This window comes from Cibotium barometz, chromosome 57, assembly GCF_041138505.1.
Source record: "Cibotium barometz isolate CiBa-2024 chromosome 57, ASM4113850v1, whole genome shotgun sequence".
Lineage (NCBI taxonomy): Eukaryota > Viridiplantae > Streptophyta > Polypodiopsida > Cyatheales > Cibotiaceae > Cibotium > Cibotium barometz.
This window is the reverse complement of record NC_141102.1, coordinates 14,276,940-14,295,000: the sequence shown is the minus strand read 5'-3', so window position 1 is coordinate 14,295,000 and position 18,061 is coordinate 14,276,940. Positions and strand designations below refer to the sequence as shown.

General features: G+C 38.8%; 1 protein-coding gene across 1 annotated transcript; it reads left to right on the top strand.

The window, feature by feature from the left end:
- The first annotated feature begins 2,977 nt into the window (after positions 1–2,977).
- On the top strand, positions 2,978–8,566 carry LOC147606468 (uncharacterized). Its single transcript, XM_086791780.1, has 5 exons — positions 2,978–3,138; positions 3,780–3,846; positions 4,405–5,000; positions 5,983–6,256; positions 8,209–8,566. The coding sequence occupies exons 1-5, from the start codon at positions 3,133–3,135 to the stop codon at positions 8,226–8,228; spliced, it is 963 nt and encodes a 320-aa protein (XP_086647906.1). The 5' UTR covers positions 2,978–3,132; the 3' UTR covers positions 8,229–8,566.
- The last annotated feature ends 9,495 nt before the right edge of the window (positions 8,567–18,061 follow it).

Here is an 18,061-nt window from a genome sequence, read left to right as displayed (position 1 = left end):
TAAAGTCACGTGATAATCACGCGATTATTGTGGTAAGTGATAATCGCGTGATTATTGCGGTGGCCGTTGTTACGATAAAATCACGTGATTTGTTTTTATATTAAGCGATAATCACGTGATTATTGTGACGTGATGTTAAGCGATGAAGGTGGTGGTTATGATAAAATCACGTGATTTGTTTTTGTATTAAGCGATAATGAGGTGATTTGTTTTTGTATTAAGCGATAATCACGTGATTATTGCGAAGGTGGTGGTGGCCGTTGTTATGATAAAATCACGCGTTTTGTTTTTTATAATCGCGTGATTATTGTGGTAAGTGATAAGCACGTGATTAGCTCGAAGGTGGTGGCGGCCATAAAATCCGTGATTAGGATTTAACCCGTAATTATAATTATAACCACGATTAGCATGATGGCGAACGTTGTGTGTTGGGCATGTGGGTTTTTTCAAAGGTATGAGAGGTCGCAGTGTGAAAGTTGTTGGAATAAGAGCTCCAAGCCCATGCGGTCGGCCACTACCATAGAGGCCTTGCATTTTTTTTCAACTTTGGCATAATAAAAGAGATGGCATCTCACATGGTAAAGTGTCCCTTTCCTTGCCCCACCCTTCTATAGTGCTCCTTCCTTTATCCTCCCCTGAGTCTCGTCCTCATCTCATGCACCACTTGGTGCTTCCTTAAAACACCTAAATTCCTCTCAAAGCTTTCTTTCTTTCATACACAATTATCATAACAATAATTCACTCCAACAGACCACACTAGCCATGGTAAAGATAGCCTATAATCCACATCGGCCATTATCAGGCTATCTAGCTCGTCCATTGATCATGAAGCTCGTCCATTGATCATCAAGCTCCATTTACCACACCACACCCTAAGCCATTGTACATTGTTTCTTCAAAATCACTCCTTCTTTACCCCATCATACTTCAATTTAAGAAATGGTTTTAGTAGCAAGTGCATATTTTTTGCTTTCATCATAATGAACATTCTTTCTTTTGCTCTCTCAAGTAAAAACACCCAAATATTTAACAACAATAGATCCCCAAGTCATGTCAATGTAGTAGTGTGATAGCTTAAGGAAGGGGTAAGTATGGACATGTGGTAGCATGAAAGCATGAGTAAAACAAGTGTACTATGTCCTTAAGGAAGGGGTAAGTATGGACATGTGGTAGCATGAAAGCGTGAGTAAAACAAGTGTACTATGTCCTTAGTATGAGAAATTTCAGCTTGACACAAGAAAGCTGAAAGCACGAAAGCAATGATAAGGTAATGGGGCCTTTATCTATGCAAGTGTTTGAAAAGAGAGACATGTGCTTGCATGAAATTGACAGAGTAAAACAACCGTACTATGTCCTTAGAATGAGCAATTTTAGTTTGACACAAGAAAGATGAAAGCTTGGAAGCAATGATAGGGCAATGGGACATTAGGTATGCAAGTGTTTGAAGAGAGAGAGAGAGAGAGAGAGAGAGAGAGAGAGAGAGAGAGAGCTAGCTTGCGGTAGACATAATTAATGCATGACTGAGACATGCATGGGCAAGGGATGTGAATGGAACTTTGAGCATGTTAAACAACGTGCATGGTATTAAAATAAGAAGTGGGAATGGAACAAAGGATGACTTTGTTTAGTTGCCACTAACAAATTAATTAGCTTGGAAGTGTTGTTAGGGTACAATAATATTAGGCCTCTAGTATAAGATTCACTCCTCCTACATGCCAAGCTCCACTTTCAGGCTTTGTTTCCATACCACCATTAAAAGTATTGTATCTTTTTCTAATAAAAATTGGGAGGAGTTTTATATTAAACCTCACCTACTTAGTTAGGGTGTGGGAGGGAGGGGGTGAGCATTAAACTCACACATATTGGGGGATAGAGCATGAATTCTCTATCCTCTAGGCTATCTAGCCCCAACCTAAGTATTGTGTCTTTGGTCACTAAAAATACTTTCCAAAGTATAGAATAATGGTTCTAGTGACCTTATTATAGTAATAACTGGAAGAAGAAAAAATATTGTGTTCATTGATGTAGGGGACTCTAATTAATAGCCCTTATGGTGTTTATTTGCAAGTTTTAAGAAGGTGAAAATATGGCATAAGTGGTCCAGAATTATCAAAGATAGTTTTTATGATTGGATCTTGTGCATAAGGTCTTTCATCATTAATTGTGTCATTGAGGTGTCTCCCCCCCCCCCCAAAAAAAATAAAAATAAAAAATCAAAGAATGTCTAATCCAATTCTACAATTAGCCATATGAACACCAACTAAGTTCATTTAACATGTAAGCATAATGTTGAGTTTTAAAAAAAAGGGAACCCATAGAATGAGTTCTCTTTTGGTGTGTAGGTATATATAGAGTGACCTTTGTACACAATTTGTTTACTTGCACCCATTTAGAAGTTCCATTACAGGTGAGTTGCTACCGTTTGTGTAATGTTTTGTATATCTTCATAGATGGAGAGATTCTAAAAGAGAAAAGTACAAGTGTGACATATGAAAGATAATGAAAAACTCATAAGGTCCAAATTAAATTTTATGTTGGGGAGGATGGATCTATCATCATTCCTTTTATAATTACATGAGAACATGCCCTTCCTCTTTTCAATCCACTATGACAAAAATGGATTGCCTTTTCAACGAAGATTGATCTTCTTTATTCACTTTCACCTTTAGTTACAATGCATGACAATTGCCTTTGTTCACCTCTCCCTTTCTGACTCTCCAATAAGAGAGTTAGGAAGGTACCACTTCCTTGTGGCACATCAACATCTTGGTGGGATTTACTCTAGCTTGGGATTCACACTTCCTACCTCATCCAAAGAGGCTTTAACAATAAAGGGGGAAGACCATCATCTAGGCTTCCATCTATAATCCTATGTGTGATAAGAGGATTTTGCCGTCAAGGTGTCCACGTGGCCCATCCTAAAGTTACCACCCTTCCAAGGGTTACTATATATTGCCTACAAAGGGCCTAGGAATGCCCAATAGCCTTGATCTTTGCATGCTTTTATGATGCATTTGTTTTCCATGAGGTCCACACTAGGAATTTAGGACCACCTATGTGTTGGGAGAACAAAAAAGCTAGTCAAGAGGGACTAATTGAGGAGCATAGGCATAGTAGGAGACAGAGCTCACAATGAAGGTGAGGATTTTTGATGCCTCTAAGAGCTTAGCCTTGCGAGTGCTCAATGTTTTTTAAAAGAGTGGGAATTATTCATAACGGATGATCCATGCATCAGATTGATTAGCATTTCTTACATGGATTCATATGTGTGATGGCTCTTAACTTGTGATATTACCTCATGCCTTTGTGTGATAATACCTCATGCCTACAAAGGCTCCATTAAGCTTAATGATAATTATTGCTAAATTTGCTTCTTTATGTGGCCTATGTTTGCAATTATCTACAAGGGCTTGATGCTAGGCATTGCCATGATTGCTTCATCATGTGGCGTACATGTATAATTATCCTCATGGGCATGTTGTTAAGAATCGTTAAGATTACTTCACCTGTAACCTTTGTGAGTATTAATCTCCATAATTAAAATTTAATTAATCTAACCCAACGGATGCAAGCATGATGATAAGCATTAATGCTTAGAATGCTCCATAATTAAGCCGCCTATATGTTTGTAATTATCTACAATGGCTTCAAGCTGCATGGTGTTACTGCAGAGATTGCTTCATGAAATCGCTTATGTTTGTATTATCTAGAAAAAAATGCAAGCTTGATGATAGGATTTGTGTAGATAACGTGGTCCTTTTATGGCTTCTTTTATGCAGCTGTTTAGCTGGGCACATAGGAAACTGCTCCGCAATCCTAGCCCGGGCAAGAAGCACCTAGATGCTGGTAAGTTTCCATGCTTAATTAATGCTCCATACATAAGAGTAGACAATCAAATGGCATTAAATTGGCGCACACACAGACACATAGTGTGTGTGTGTGTGTGTGTGTGTGTGTGTGTGTGTGTCAATTGTGCGTGCGTGCGTGTGTGTGTGTGTGTGTGAGAGAGAGAGAGAGAGAGAGAGAGAGAGAGAGTGTTAAGGCATTGTGTGTGTGTGTGTCAATTGTGTGGTGTGTGTGTGAAGAGAGAGAGAGAGAGAGAGAGAGAGAGAGAGAGGTTAAGGCATTGTGTGTGTGTGTGTGTGTGTGAGAGAGAGAGAGAGAGAGAGAGAGAGAGAGAGAGAGAGTGAATTGTGTGTATGTGGAGAGAGAGAGAGAGAGAGAGAGAGAGAGAGAGGTTAAGGCATTGTGTGTGTGTGTGTGTGAGAGAGAGAGAGAGAGAGAGAGAGAGAGAGAGGGGTTAAGGCATTTAATTTATCATCCTCATAATCCCTCATGTAGATTGATGGCAATTAGCAAAATGATAAAACATTAATAATGAGATATTGTGTTTAATTGTTGCAGATAGATTTCTTGATCTTCCAAAGGCTTCCAATGAAGATCTACAAGCTTCCAATGAAAGGAAAGACACACACGTTGAGATTTTAACCATTGGCACATTGGGGATGGGCAACTTGCTAAATATGCAAGTTAATGATGAAGATAATGATGACGATGATGAAAAACATGAGTTAGCAAATAACGTGAGCTTGAATCGAGAATCGACAACTTCAGTGGATTTACACAAACTGCAAGAGGAGTTGCAGGAGATCTTGTGTTTCAAGCTAGGGGAGCCATTGAAGAGTGATCAAAACACTATAATAACAAGGAAGGGTGGTAAAAGAAAAAATGATAACAGTAAGGATAATGATGGGAGATCACATATGCAAGGTGAGAGGAGAGTTTTTCCTCTTCACAATTTTCTCGAGATGCCCATGGATGCACTCCCCCATCCACCACCACCTTTAGTGCACAAGAAGCAGTGGCTGCTGCAAGGCCTTCAAAGAAAGCTTCTCCACTACACATCAATCACACGTATAAAAATATCACCATCTCTCTTCGAAAAGCTCATCAAACCCAAGGCCAAAACAGATATGCACCATGGAAGCAAAGTGGATAAGGTAAAGTTTTAATGTATCCTCTCTACTACCTTTTCTAGAAGTTACTTATGGTACTCACTATATGACTATAGGACTCAGTCTTATGATAAATATCAAACCACTCCACGTGTCTTATGGACATACGTCGTGCCATTAAAAGGTCCCTCTGTTTTTGGTTTTGTCTTAGCCCGATGTGTGTACATAAGACATGCGATATGTGTACATAAGACATGTGGTCTATGTACAGAAGACACACGATGTGTGTACATAAATGTATGTACATAAGACACACAAGGCGGTTTGATATTTATCTACATTGAGTGTACATAAGACATGCAATGTGTGTACATAAGGCACGCAGGGTAGTTCAATATTTATCCACATTGAGTATACATAAGACATGCGGGGCGGTTCAAGATTTATCCACATCGAGTATACATAATTGGTCTTTGGGCATATGGGAAGGTTTCATATTTATTCAACTTTTTTTTTGTTGAGAGGATATTTTTTATTTTATTTTTATATTAGTGCCGAAATGGACAGGCCCATCCCATGCCTCATGGCATGCGGGAGGAGGGTGCGGGTATTGAACCCAAGCCCTCGTGGTCAAGGCAAGAGCCCTTACCGCTGCGCTGTCTCCCCCATCTCTATTTTTAAAGTTTATTATTATTATTATTTATTTATTTATTATTTATGCAACTTAGGCCACATGGAACCAAACATGCGAGATATTAATTATAACGATAATAATAATAGTGGTGATAATATTGCTACTCATATTCATAACTTTATTGAAGCATTAATCATAACTTACTAAAATGAAACCTTAGAAAATTCTTGGAAATATCAAATACTAAAATACTAAAATGAAACCTTAGAAAATTCTTGAAAATGTCACACAGAATATATTTAATAATGGAAATGCAAAAAACAATTTGGTGCCATGTTATTATGGTGGGGAGATTAATATATATTATGAGTAACCTATGCTTTTTGGCAGCAGCTGCTTCAAATGTTAAGGAGGATGAGAGCTTCAGAGAAGAATAATGGGAGTGCAGAGGAGGAGGAAGATGATCGCTTGTTGACGTTGGGCGTGCAGCCTCGGAGGCGGGGCAGCGAGCGCTTCATCAATTATATGACCAAAATGGCGGACTTGGCGGAACATCAAAACCAGCTGATAATCCACCGCTCCACAGCAGATCGCCAACGAGTCCAGCTCATGCTTCTAAACTCTCCTCCCGCTGCCAACGAACACTGGATCAAAACGGATGACGAATGTGAGCCCTCTTGTATATTTCTCTCCACACGTGTGTGTGTGCGCGCCCGTGCGTGTTTGTTTTTGGGGTTAAATGAGAGAGCATATACATATATCTATATCTATAATATATATCTATCTATATAGATATATCTATAGATATGGATATATGTATATAGATATATATAGAGAGAGAGATTTTGAGATTCTAGGGATCGCTTAAAAATAGTGTAGGTGGGGAGATAGACTCAGATTCTCAAGTTGCCCTTCTGTGTGTGTTTTTTTGGGGGGTTAAATGGCTAGAGAGAGAGAGAGAGAGAGAGAGAGAGAGAGAGATGCCTTAAAAATAGTGTAGGTGCGGAGATAGACTCAAATTCTCGGGCTGCCCTTGTGTGTGTGTGTGCGCGCGCGCGCTTGTTTTGGAGGGTTAAATGACTAAAGAGAGAGAGAAAGAGAGATAGAAAGATAAAGATTCTCATACTGGCTTAAAAATAGTGTAGGTGGGTGCCCACCCTCATAGTCCTCGATCTCCTCATGGATGGGGAGTCTCCCCCGTCCATCTTTATTTTCCGCCCACTGACATGCAAAATGGGCAAGGGATCAATCAGTGTGAAAAGACTCCCCATCCATGAGCTTGGGTGAGGAAGATCTCTCCCAAAATGTGAAATTCTCCCCCCTTTTTAGGGGACCCCAGTAAAGGCTCTTATTTAAGGCTTTTTAGGGGACCCCCGTAAAGGCCCTTATTTGAGGAAAGAGAAGACAAGGTTTTCTTATTTTCCACTAAAAAAAAAAAACCTAAGCCAAATATGTGAACCATAGCTTTGGTCTTGCCTTTTGCAAAGGCAAGGCGAAGGCACACAAAAAAGTAACGCTATTTACACACTAACGGACGTCCACAAAATACATGTATATCCCAACTGCATCACTCTTGGATGGGACTTTGCTTATAGGTTGATCAAAGAAGGTTGCATATAGATCTTAAAAGTGATTATTTAAATATGATGGAAACTTAAGAACATTGTAAAGTACAAACACCTTAGGACTAGTTTTGACGAGTTTGCTTTTAAAGGTTGCACCCTAAGGTAAAGTAGGGGTCTTAGACCTTCATTTCAAAGTCTATAGCTTTAAATGAATGAAGCCTTGCCAAGTTCAATTCATTAATAGAAGAAAAATGGATGGATCCATTTTCATTAATAGAATAAAAATTGGAAGGATTCGTTTTCATTAATATAAGAAAAATGGATGGATCCGTTAGGAGAATATGTTCATGGGATGAACATCACCTCCCTAGCCTTGAGAATTGTAAATTAGTTGGAGAACAGTGTGTAACCACAAAAAATTACAAGTGTGTGGCACAATGTCCACATAGCAATAGTATATTCATAACTCACCATAGTTAAGACATCTCTCTTATGCACGTGCTAATCCATAAAGTGACTTATTGAATAATCACAAACAAGTAGATTGTGATGTTTCTATTCAATACATGTTTTCTTTCTTCTTAAAGTATGTGATTATAATCTTAAAGCCCCAATGTGGCCCTCTTTTCTTATATTATTTGCATAGTCATACTTGTTCATGCCTCCATAACAAACACATGAAACAAGGCTTTTAATCATTTATGCCTTTAATCAAGGCTAATTAAAAACAAGACTTTTAATCAGCCATGTTTTTTTGGGTAAAACATCATAATCTCTCAAATAAACTACCCTTGATAAAAAAATTGCTCCTTGTAATTACATGAATGCAACTAATTTTTTTGGTTTACATATTACAAGGCGATAAACATAGTTGGGCTCTCCACACAATAGAAGACATAAACCTTGGACTTTCCTCACCCAAGAATAACAAATGATATGTACAAGTTTATGATTTTCAACCCTTTCTTTAAGGTTGTAATTTATGTGGTTTTTGATTTATACTATAAAAATCCAAGGTTACGTACTATTTTTGACACTTTTTTGTTTCTTGCAGATGTAGTACTTGAGGTGTGAGCTCTAACTCGAGTTCTAACACTACAACTCTAGACCTACTTTTATCACTAGATTGGGCATATAGTGAACTTCCTACCAATCCAAAGCTAGTATAATGGGAAGTTGATGAAAAGTTGATGTAGTTCATATCTTTCTCTTTCTCTTCCCAAGGCCTACTTACTTTAAAAAGCTCCATTACACTTTTTAGGGTATGATGATGAAAATATTTATATCTTTGTCTTTAATTTTTTCCATAATCGATAAGAACCCTAAATTTTGTATGCTTATGATAGTTGACAAGGAGGTTTTGTTTTAAGCTTATTAATGATCATCTTGATGTTAAGTGGGAATTTTGTAAATATAATGAGCCTCATGGTGCCTAATCATCTTGAATTTATTTTACCTTGGTGGTTTAAGATTTATGATGCCTAGTTGTCTTGCTTTTAATTGCCAGTCTATACACATGCATGCACAATATCACCCTCCTCCCTAACAAATAAACAAACACGCACGTACACACACACACGCACGCATGCATGCACGCATGCATGCACACACACACACACACACACGCATGCGCGTGCGCACGCACACACACACACACACACACACACACACACACACACACACTTTATCCTTGAAGATTTATGATGCATAGTCATCTTGCTTTTAATTGCCAGTCTATACACATGCACACATGGTGCATGATATCCCCCTCCCCCAACAAATAAACAAACACACACGTACACACACACACACAACCCCTTGTAATTAAAATAGTAGCAAGTGCTATTATTTCCTTTATTATTACGTATTTGTAAAGATTTGATAATGATGCTTTTCATTGTTGTCTGATGACAACACATATCAAGGATTATAAGAAGTGCCAAAAATAATCATGTGGAATAAAAAACATCAAGTTATATTGAGCTATATTGAGATCATGTTAATGCACTATGTTTGTATTTAAAACCATCATGTAATATCAAAACTATAAGTTATTATTTCTTTGAGTGTTATCATGTTAATTTACTATGTTTGTATTTAAAACCATCATGTTAATATATCAAAACTATAAGTTCTCATTTCTCTAAGTAATATTCCATGATGCATCCTTTTATTAAAAAACAAATCATTTAAAATCTAGACTACCCTTTTACAACATTAGCAAGTATGTAGATGAATGGATTGTGAATGCAATCTTTGTTTGTTAAATGAAATTTAATAATAAGAAAGATTGTACAATTCTCTTACATTCTAAGGTAAAATTATTAGGATCATCTACATTCTCAATTAATATCTTTGTGCACTATATATGAGGCAAGAAGGAATTATACAAGGAATTCATGATCTATAGTAATGAGTTATTCCCTCTTTAAACTCCTACCTCCTCCAATAAAAACTATGTTGATCTCTCGTTTTAATCTTTCCCTCTTTAAACTCCTACACCTTCTCCAATAAAAACTATGTTGAGCTCTAGACACATTGAGAAACCTCATACACTTGGCATCATTGTGTCCACAAGAACTAGTGGCCTAGAAGGTCACATGGCTTAAAGATGGCTTACGAAGGTTTTGCATAGTGCCACACACTCTACATGCTTATGTGAAATGTCCATATGAGTTGGTGATTTTGTTGGTCGTCACCTGATTCAATTTCTTGAGAATGAAATCAATAAACTTTGGTGTTTTTCCAAGCTTGATGTTTCCTCCCAATTCATGTTGTTAAAGGTCTTCTCCATGCCGTGGTTTTACCGTGGTTGTATATCCTCTACTAGCCATTCCCATTGTTTGCTTTTTCTTACTAAGTTATCACATTCATGGCCTCAAGGTTTGCTCCTATGCTTCAAAGTATTATCCCCATTGAGAGTTGATTTTGAACCCTCTTAGAGATTACATCTCCATCACACCTTGACATTTTCTTGTTCCTATGAATGACATGCTTGGGTCTCTTCAATTTTTGTCTCAATCATTAAACTCAGCTTACCCCCAAGGACACATTGACCACGTGAACATTCTAAGACTTTCTAGCTCTAGTTCCATTTTATCCTCCATGGATTTGATATCTACCTTCTCGAGGTTCATTGGCCCTGGCTCGTCTAAATGATAGCTAGAACAGGGAGAAATGGGTGGTCCCAGCACCCAACGGGACACCTTAAGCCTTGTCTAATTGCAGCACAATAGTGTATCCACATTCTAGTGATTGCAAAACTTATCCTCTTTTGTTTATCTCAGTTGAATCACCCTTCTCTTTCACCCTCAAATGGTTGTATAGATTCTAGTAGACATTTTGGTTGTGGGGCCCTTCTATTTAACACCCAAATGCTAAAAGATTTTTTACCCATCAATTGACTTTTTTGCATCTATCAACAAATCATATCTATCTTCTCAAGGTTCATTGGCCTTGGCTCTTCTAATAAGTGATAGCTAGACCATTCAGAGGAATGGGTTGTCCTAGCACCTAGCGGGACACCTTAGGCATTGTCCAATTGCACCACAATAGTGTATCCACCCTCCAGTGATTGCAAAACTTATCCCCTTCTGTTTATCTCGGCTGAACCACCCTTGGTGTCTACACTTACTTAATGCCTTAAGTTTGTGGTTCTCAACCTTACTTTTCTGTTTCACCCTTACTTTTCTGTTTCACCCTCAAATGGTTGTATAGACTCTAGTAGACATTTTGGTTGTGGGGCCCTTCTATTTAATACCCAAATGCTAAAAGTTTTTTGACCCATCAATTGAACTTTTTGCATCTAGCAATGGCTTAGATTTGTACCATTTCTTGCCTCTTAAACTCCACCTTTTGCCATTATACCAAGTACTTGTCTTTGATTGAGGCTTGATTTCCCTTGTTGTTGGTATCCATTTAGCATTTTACCATTGTTACACTAACTGCACTACTTTGTATTGTAGAGTTATTGGAATTCCAAACTCATTTCTTGGAACTTGACTGGCACACCAAGTGTTAACACTTAAAGCTCCTTAAATACTATGTCTCAATCTTTAAACTTTATTCCAAGGTTGAGCCAATTTCATACACATTGACACTATTGCTAGATCTTGGTGAGCCACATCCAATTTCACCAAGGTTAAGTGTAATCCTAGGCCTTTGACTATTCTTACTCTTTGTAGCCTTTGTGCCACTATCTCCTTTTGGTTTGGACCTCTTTTATGGTGGATGATGTATGTGTTTCTTTGGCCCTATTGCCCCATGGTAATAGATACATGGTCATAACAAGCTTATGCATTCAATTGATGTGACCATTGTTATCAATGTTCACATCACTATTGCAAAAATCAATGTCCACATCACTGTTGTAAATCACTACTATGAGAGATTTCCTTGGTCCTTTCTGTGGTGTTTAAAGTTACATCATAATTTCTAAGAGTCATTGACTTGCACACCCATCTGTGTCGATCTATCTTGATTTCCCTCTCTCAATTTTACAATTGACAAGTTGGTTAACCAAATCAAGTATCATCGTTGTTATTTTGAGCTACGTTCTTTCCCAATCATGTGGTACTATAATTATATTTTAAGCCACATTCTTTCCAAAATTACACTAAAAGAAGAGGGAAATTGAGACTTGGGCAAAACCATTGGACAAAACTATGTACCACAAACTACAACCCAAATTGGTAGATCTTGCATCCATGCAACTAAGCATACCCTTGCTTGATTTGCCAACTTGATATAATATCTAGATTTTCTAGTGGTGGTTGACCCAATTTATTGTATAGATTCTTTGTGATGACATTGGTACTTGAGCCTCCATCTAAGATGGATGTTGCCCTTGGGAAAGTTTTACATTATATTTGTAGTGTTGCATTGGAAAACTCACTCTCCCATAGCTTTGACTTGCCTTGCATCACCTTGACTTTGATTTCACCATAGCACGTTCACCATAGTATTACATAAACTTCTTCCTCTATTGAGATTTCATCCCTTTCCATCCATTGCTTTAAAATTTTCCATAATGCAAGATTATTCCTTGGTAATAACTCTAATGGGATATTCAATGAAAAATTAATGAGTGACAATAAAGCTCAAGCGCTTGTGTTCTCTTGCTCCACACCTTCCCATGGTGTATGAGTTTTTGTGAAGGGAAATTATTTTTACATCATTGAAATCTTCCTTGGGGTGAAAATTTGCCGACTAGTGTGGGTAGACTTGAATTCTAGATAACAAGCATTGTTACTAGATCACTAGAAGTGGTCGGGAATATGAGTCAATCACAAAGTTGCAAGGCCAGTGAAGGGAAAACATTTTTTTTTCTTGCCCTAAAAGAAAAGGAAAGAGAATATTACAAGCCAATTTGGGGGAGGTGGCTTGGGGGTTCACTATAAGTAAACCCTCTGTATCACGTGCGTTCAAGGCCTATTTTAAAAATCCTTTATCTGTGAATTTTGCATGAATTAAACATACCCTTTTTCTATTCAACCTATGAATACCCCCTTTAAATGATACCCTTCTACATGTAAAAAATGTGTAAAGAAAGGATCCATGTGCTACGGTTACATATTTATGAGTGACCCCCCTGAGGGAGGTGGGAATAGTCGTGGTAGCCATTCCCTGCTTTAGAGGTCTTCCCTAACCCATTGACTATACAAACATTCCAAAGAAACCTATTGACTATGTAAACCTTCTAAAGAAGCTCAAAGAGTACCCAAATAAACTCTTCCCAAAGAGACGAAACCCATTGACTACACAAACCTTCCAAAGAAACTCAAAGAGTACCCAATCTTGTGGTGTTGGATAAGGAGCCACTGAACCAAGCCCAAGCACTTGTTAGGAAGGTGTAGGCTGAACCGAGAGCTAGTACTTGTTCAGGTTGTCGAGTACAAACCACTAACCTTGCCCCCATATCCTTGATCTCATTTAAGAGCCAATCATAGAACCAATAATTGAACCTTAGAGAGTGTGCCAAAGCCACCGAACTTGTGACCATTCTTAAGAAGCCCTAAAAAGAACCAATTTCAGAGCCTCTCCCAAGCCTCTCCCTCTCTAACCAATCCAACCAAATTTTGCATTGATAGATGCAGTGAAGGAGGAATCAATGGTGGGAAAGTTGTCCTTCCATGGGTAATCATAGTCACCACAATATTTTCTCTAATGTGATATATGATGGCTTCATTTTGACTCCATCAGAGGTATTACTCCTTAGGTAATCATAGTCATATATGATGACTTCATTTTGACCCCATCAGAAATACTAGTTCCTAGGGAAGAGATCCCCTACAAAACATTGTCAAGTCTAAGCCCACCTTTGAGTGAATATGAGCCAAGTAAGCGTGAATATTGCATTAGGGACATAGCAAGCCTCACAACCTTCTTATCCTTAGAACTCTACGTCCCGATAGCTTCTCTTTTATAAGAAAACTTTGGAGAGACTTATCCGACTTGATGGCTTGGAACTTAAGAGCCCACAGTCCTAAACTAGAAGAGGAGGAGGATGAGAGCAATCACACATTGAGCGCTCTTCTTCCATACACAAGACAAAAGGACAGCCAAAGGTTCCCATGAATAAGAAACTGGGATATTACTTTTAAAGTGATGAAATGAACATCATGTTACTTGTCATTTTTATAAAGGCAGAGTCTCTGCAAGCTTGGATGGTGGTGTTGGTGTAATCTTAATCACGAAGGATTTCTAGGAGACCTGGGGTAGCCCACCAAGGGCCACCATTGGTGGTAGACACAAGCCTCGTGGTCAATCTTGCCAATGGGAACACAACTAAACCTTCGGGTATCCTTTAGGAGGATGCAAAGATTAAGACCTTTGGGCTAAGCCACCATGCATTCTTAGTGATGGATTTTTAGAGAAGAGGGTCATAAATCATGATCATAAGAAGGCCTTGTGCTTGTTGAATTGCAGTAAGGGAGCTAATGTGAAGTCCTCTTGTCTTTACTACATGGACCTTGCAAAACATCTAGATGGTAAGTGGTGGAGAAGGCCACCTAACCAAAACTTGATTGATGAGAGAAATTTCAACCTATATTTCCTATTCCTCTAGTAAATGTGCATATTTGTACACTTCATGCCCTATGCCAAATCATAGAGAAACTAGTGTTTCTTTGCATTGAATTTTCTTGGAAGGGTCAAAGCATGTATTGGTGGTACCAAAAAGGAGTGTCTTGGACATTCCTTTTCACGTAGTGAATTTGGGGAGAAACAATGGAAATAAAGAAAAGAAAAAACTATTGTCTATAAATAATTGCAACTACGTGCCCACGACCTCCTTGGTAACGACCATATTTCACTCGCTCTCTCTCTCCCTCTCTCTCTCTCTCTCTCTCTCTCTCTCTCTCTCTCTCTCACACACACACACACACACACACACAGAGGCAAAACAGCTTCCATCGTTATGTGTATCTCTCTCTCTCTCTCTCTCTCTCTCTCTCTCTCTCTCTCTCTCTCTCTCGTGCAGAGTCAAGACAAATAGTCAGCTTCCTTCCTTATGCATCTGTATTCCATGTAGAACAACCCGATGCCTAGATGCCATTCATTGTTGTCGTCCTGGCTCCTAAAGGAGGCATCATCGTCTACCGTAGCCCAAGCATTTGGAAGATCTCTCCAAATATTCAGCTGGTTCCTAGCACTGAGAGTCTTTGAGCTGCGGTTAGTGACATCCATTTGTTACACTGTACCAAGGACTTAGCTAAGTGCATGGAGTCATAAAGTCAAGAGGTTTCAACAGAATGGAGAGACATCGATTCTAGGATACTGAGGTGTAGAGATGTAAACACATTGGAGCTACAGATTGAGCTAGGTACTTAGCTGATGAGATGTCAATAGCCTTAATTTTGAATTTGCGTCATGATTGCTTCATGTCATTAATGGATGGTTGTTTTCTTAGGTTTCACCAATGCCATCATGGGTCCACGTGTGAGCACTGCAGCACAAATCCACAAGAACTCATACCAAGTATGAGAGATTACTGGGCTGCAAAGAGGAGAGAACAGAGAAGCAGGGCAAATGATATGGAAAGGATGAGAGAAAATGACCAGGTTGATGAAATCCAAAGAAAGAAGATTTGCAGAACTGTGGCCAAGTGTTGGCACAAGGAAACACAAGGAGTGAGATAGACGAAATTAAAACAGAGATTCTTGGGCAACTCATCCTACATCCAACATTCCGTGGGCTATGACCACCAGCCAATGGAACTGGAGAGAGCACTTTTCTCCAACATTCACAAAACCTTGTCTGAAGTAAAGGTGCCTCACTCGAGTAATGAGTTGTTTTTCAAAAGGAAAATTGTGATGGCCTATATCAATGCTAATGATGCGGAGGATGCAAAGCTCTTAAGTAGCAGAATAGTTGCCAAGGCACTGAAGGAACATCATTTCTGCCAATTCATGCTTGCAGTGTGAGGATGACAATGGACTCTTCCCCCTGTTTACGTGCCAACGAGACAGGTGTATCGTACTACAAACATCATACCGGAGAGATTAAAGACCTTGTATTTGACTTCTAGGCAATAGAGACCCATGTCTCCCCAAACAAAAAAGATATATGTCGCGAAAGAGGATTGGTAGAAAGGTTTTTGTGATGCATCTAGTGCATCTACTTGACTTGCCTTAGGTATGCAATCTATCCTTGAATGTGCTCTCAGTTACCTCTAAAATCCTCTCAAACACTTTCCTAAGGTGGCATTGTGTTTTACTTTTCACTTTGCAAAGCTCGTACAACTTTCTTATCCACTTTTTTCTCCCATTTAAGTACTTAAGTACTTTTTGGATTTCTTTTAAGTATGCATGGGAAGTCTGAAGTACACTTAGTATCTCTCAAGTACTTTTTGGAGTCTTTACAAGTACTCTCACGCACTTCCAAGAACTTTCTAGAGTGCTCTTAGTCTGAAGGACTTCTATGTACTTCCTGAAGTCCTACCTAGTTCCCCTAAGAACCCTCAATCAATGTCTAAAGTCCTTCTAAGTACTCTCAAGCACTCCCAACTACTATCTAGAGTACTCATAGGCACTTTTTGGACTACTTTGGAGTGGTCTTAGCCACTCCCAAGCACTTTTTGGAGTGATGTCAAGTGCAACCTGGAATTCTTTCTAGCGGTCACACAGGCACTCCCAAGCACTTTGTGAAGTACTCTTAGGTTATTTTCTAAAGTACTCCCAACCACTCTCAAGTACTCACAAGTACTCTTAGATACTTTATAAAGAACTTCCAAGTACTCTTAGAGGTACTTTCTAAACTATATCCATGTACTCTCAAGAACTCCCAACAACAAGCACTTTTTGGAGTACTCTTAGGGACTTTCTAAAGTACTTTCAAGTACTGTTAGGTTCTTTCCATAGTACTTAAAAATACTCTTAGGTACTTTCTAAAGTACTTCCAAGTACTCTCAAAAACTTCCAAGCACTTTTTGGAGTACTTTCAAAAGGTCTCAAGCACTTTCTAGAGTGCTTTCAAGTAGGCTCAGGCACTCCCAAGAACTTTCTGGAAGTACTTTTAGGTTCTTTCTAAAGCACTTCCAAGTACTCCTAGGTACTCCCAAGCTAACTCTAGGGTACTCTCAGGTAATATCCGGAGTGCTCTTAGATGTAAGTTGTAATTGCAATTGCAAACAACTCTTGTAGAGTGATCTCTTTGATTTAACTATTAATTTCGATGGTGTCTTGGCGCACAGGTGGAATTCTATAGAAGATTTCAAGATAAACATTCTGATGTGAAGATTTCCCTTAGATGCTTTGAGGGCTCAAGCCTTATTTTGTGCGAGAGAGAAAGCTAGAGAGAGAGAGAGAGAGAGAGAGAGCCATACTATCTCTTTCCATAAAAAAAGTTCATGGCCAATTGGCACAATATAAGGACCTCAAAAATGTTGAAGAGGACTTATCGCGCCAATTCGCCACTGCCTCTTTGGATTTGTGTGTGTGTGTGTGTGTGTGTGTGTGTGTGAGAGAGAGAGAGAGAGAGAGAGAGAGAGAGAGAGAGAGAGAGAGAGAGAGAGAGAGAGAGAGAGAGACTTAAGGGAGAAGAAGAGACATAAACAGATAGAGAAGGGGTGACAGGGCCCACTTACAGAGTCAGAGTCAAAGAGTGAGGGAAAGGAAGACCCAGACAGAGATGATATCCAGATACTACACAGACCAAATTCTGGCCCGAGTAAGTAACAAAACTTAATTATAATTGTTTAATTTAAAGATACATCAGATACCGGTACACAATTTAGAACATAGCCAAATGGCTATGAATATATTTGTGCTACCTACCAGAGATGCTAGAAAGAGAGAAATTATAGGATGAGAGAGAGAGAGAGAGAGAGGGGAAGAGGTAGATAATTAATGGGAACCTTGCCAATTGGCGCGATAAAGTTGTTTCAAATGAAATTATTTGCCTCTATCGCGTCAATTGGCTACGATCTTTTGGTTTCAATAATCAAACTTGTTTGAGAGAGAGAGAGAGAGAGAGAGAGAGAGAGAGAGAGAGAGAGAGAGAGAGAGAGAGAGAGAGAGAGAGAGAGAGAGAGAGAGAGAGAGAGAGAGAGAGCATCGCCTCATACTAAGTATTTTATGTTTTACAATCACGAAGAGATTGAAGAGAAAATCTATGCATTTAAACCCAGAGTTCAGTCCTAAGGGTAGGCTGGTAAACCTTCAAAGGGAGAAAGGAGTTTTCAAGTAACTAATTTGGATTTATCAACTTCACTTGAGCATGTTGATAAGGAAATTGCACTTGGTACCTTTTCAGAGATTGATCAACTAATGGAGACCATAGTTGATGTTCATAGTCCTCCTCAATATCTTGTTGAGGAGCCCAACTCAGAAGAAGAGGCAGGGATGGATAGCAATGCATAGAAAAGTTTAGAAAGTTATTAAAAAATATCTATTAATAAAGGTGAAGAA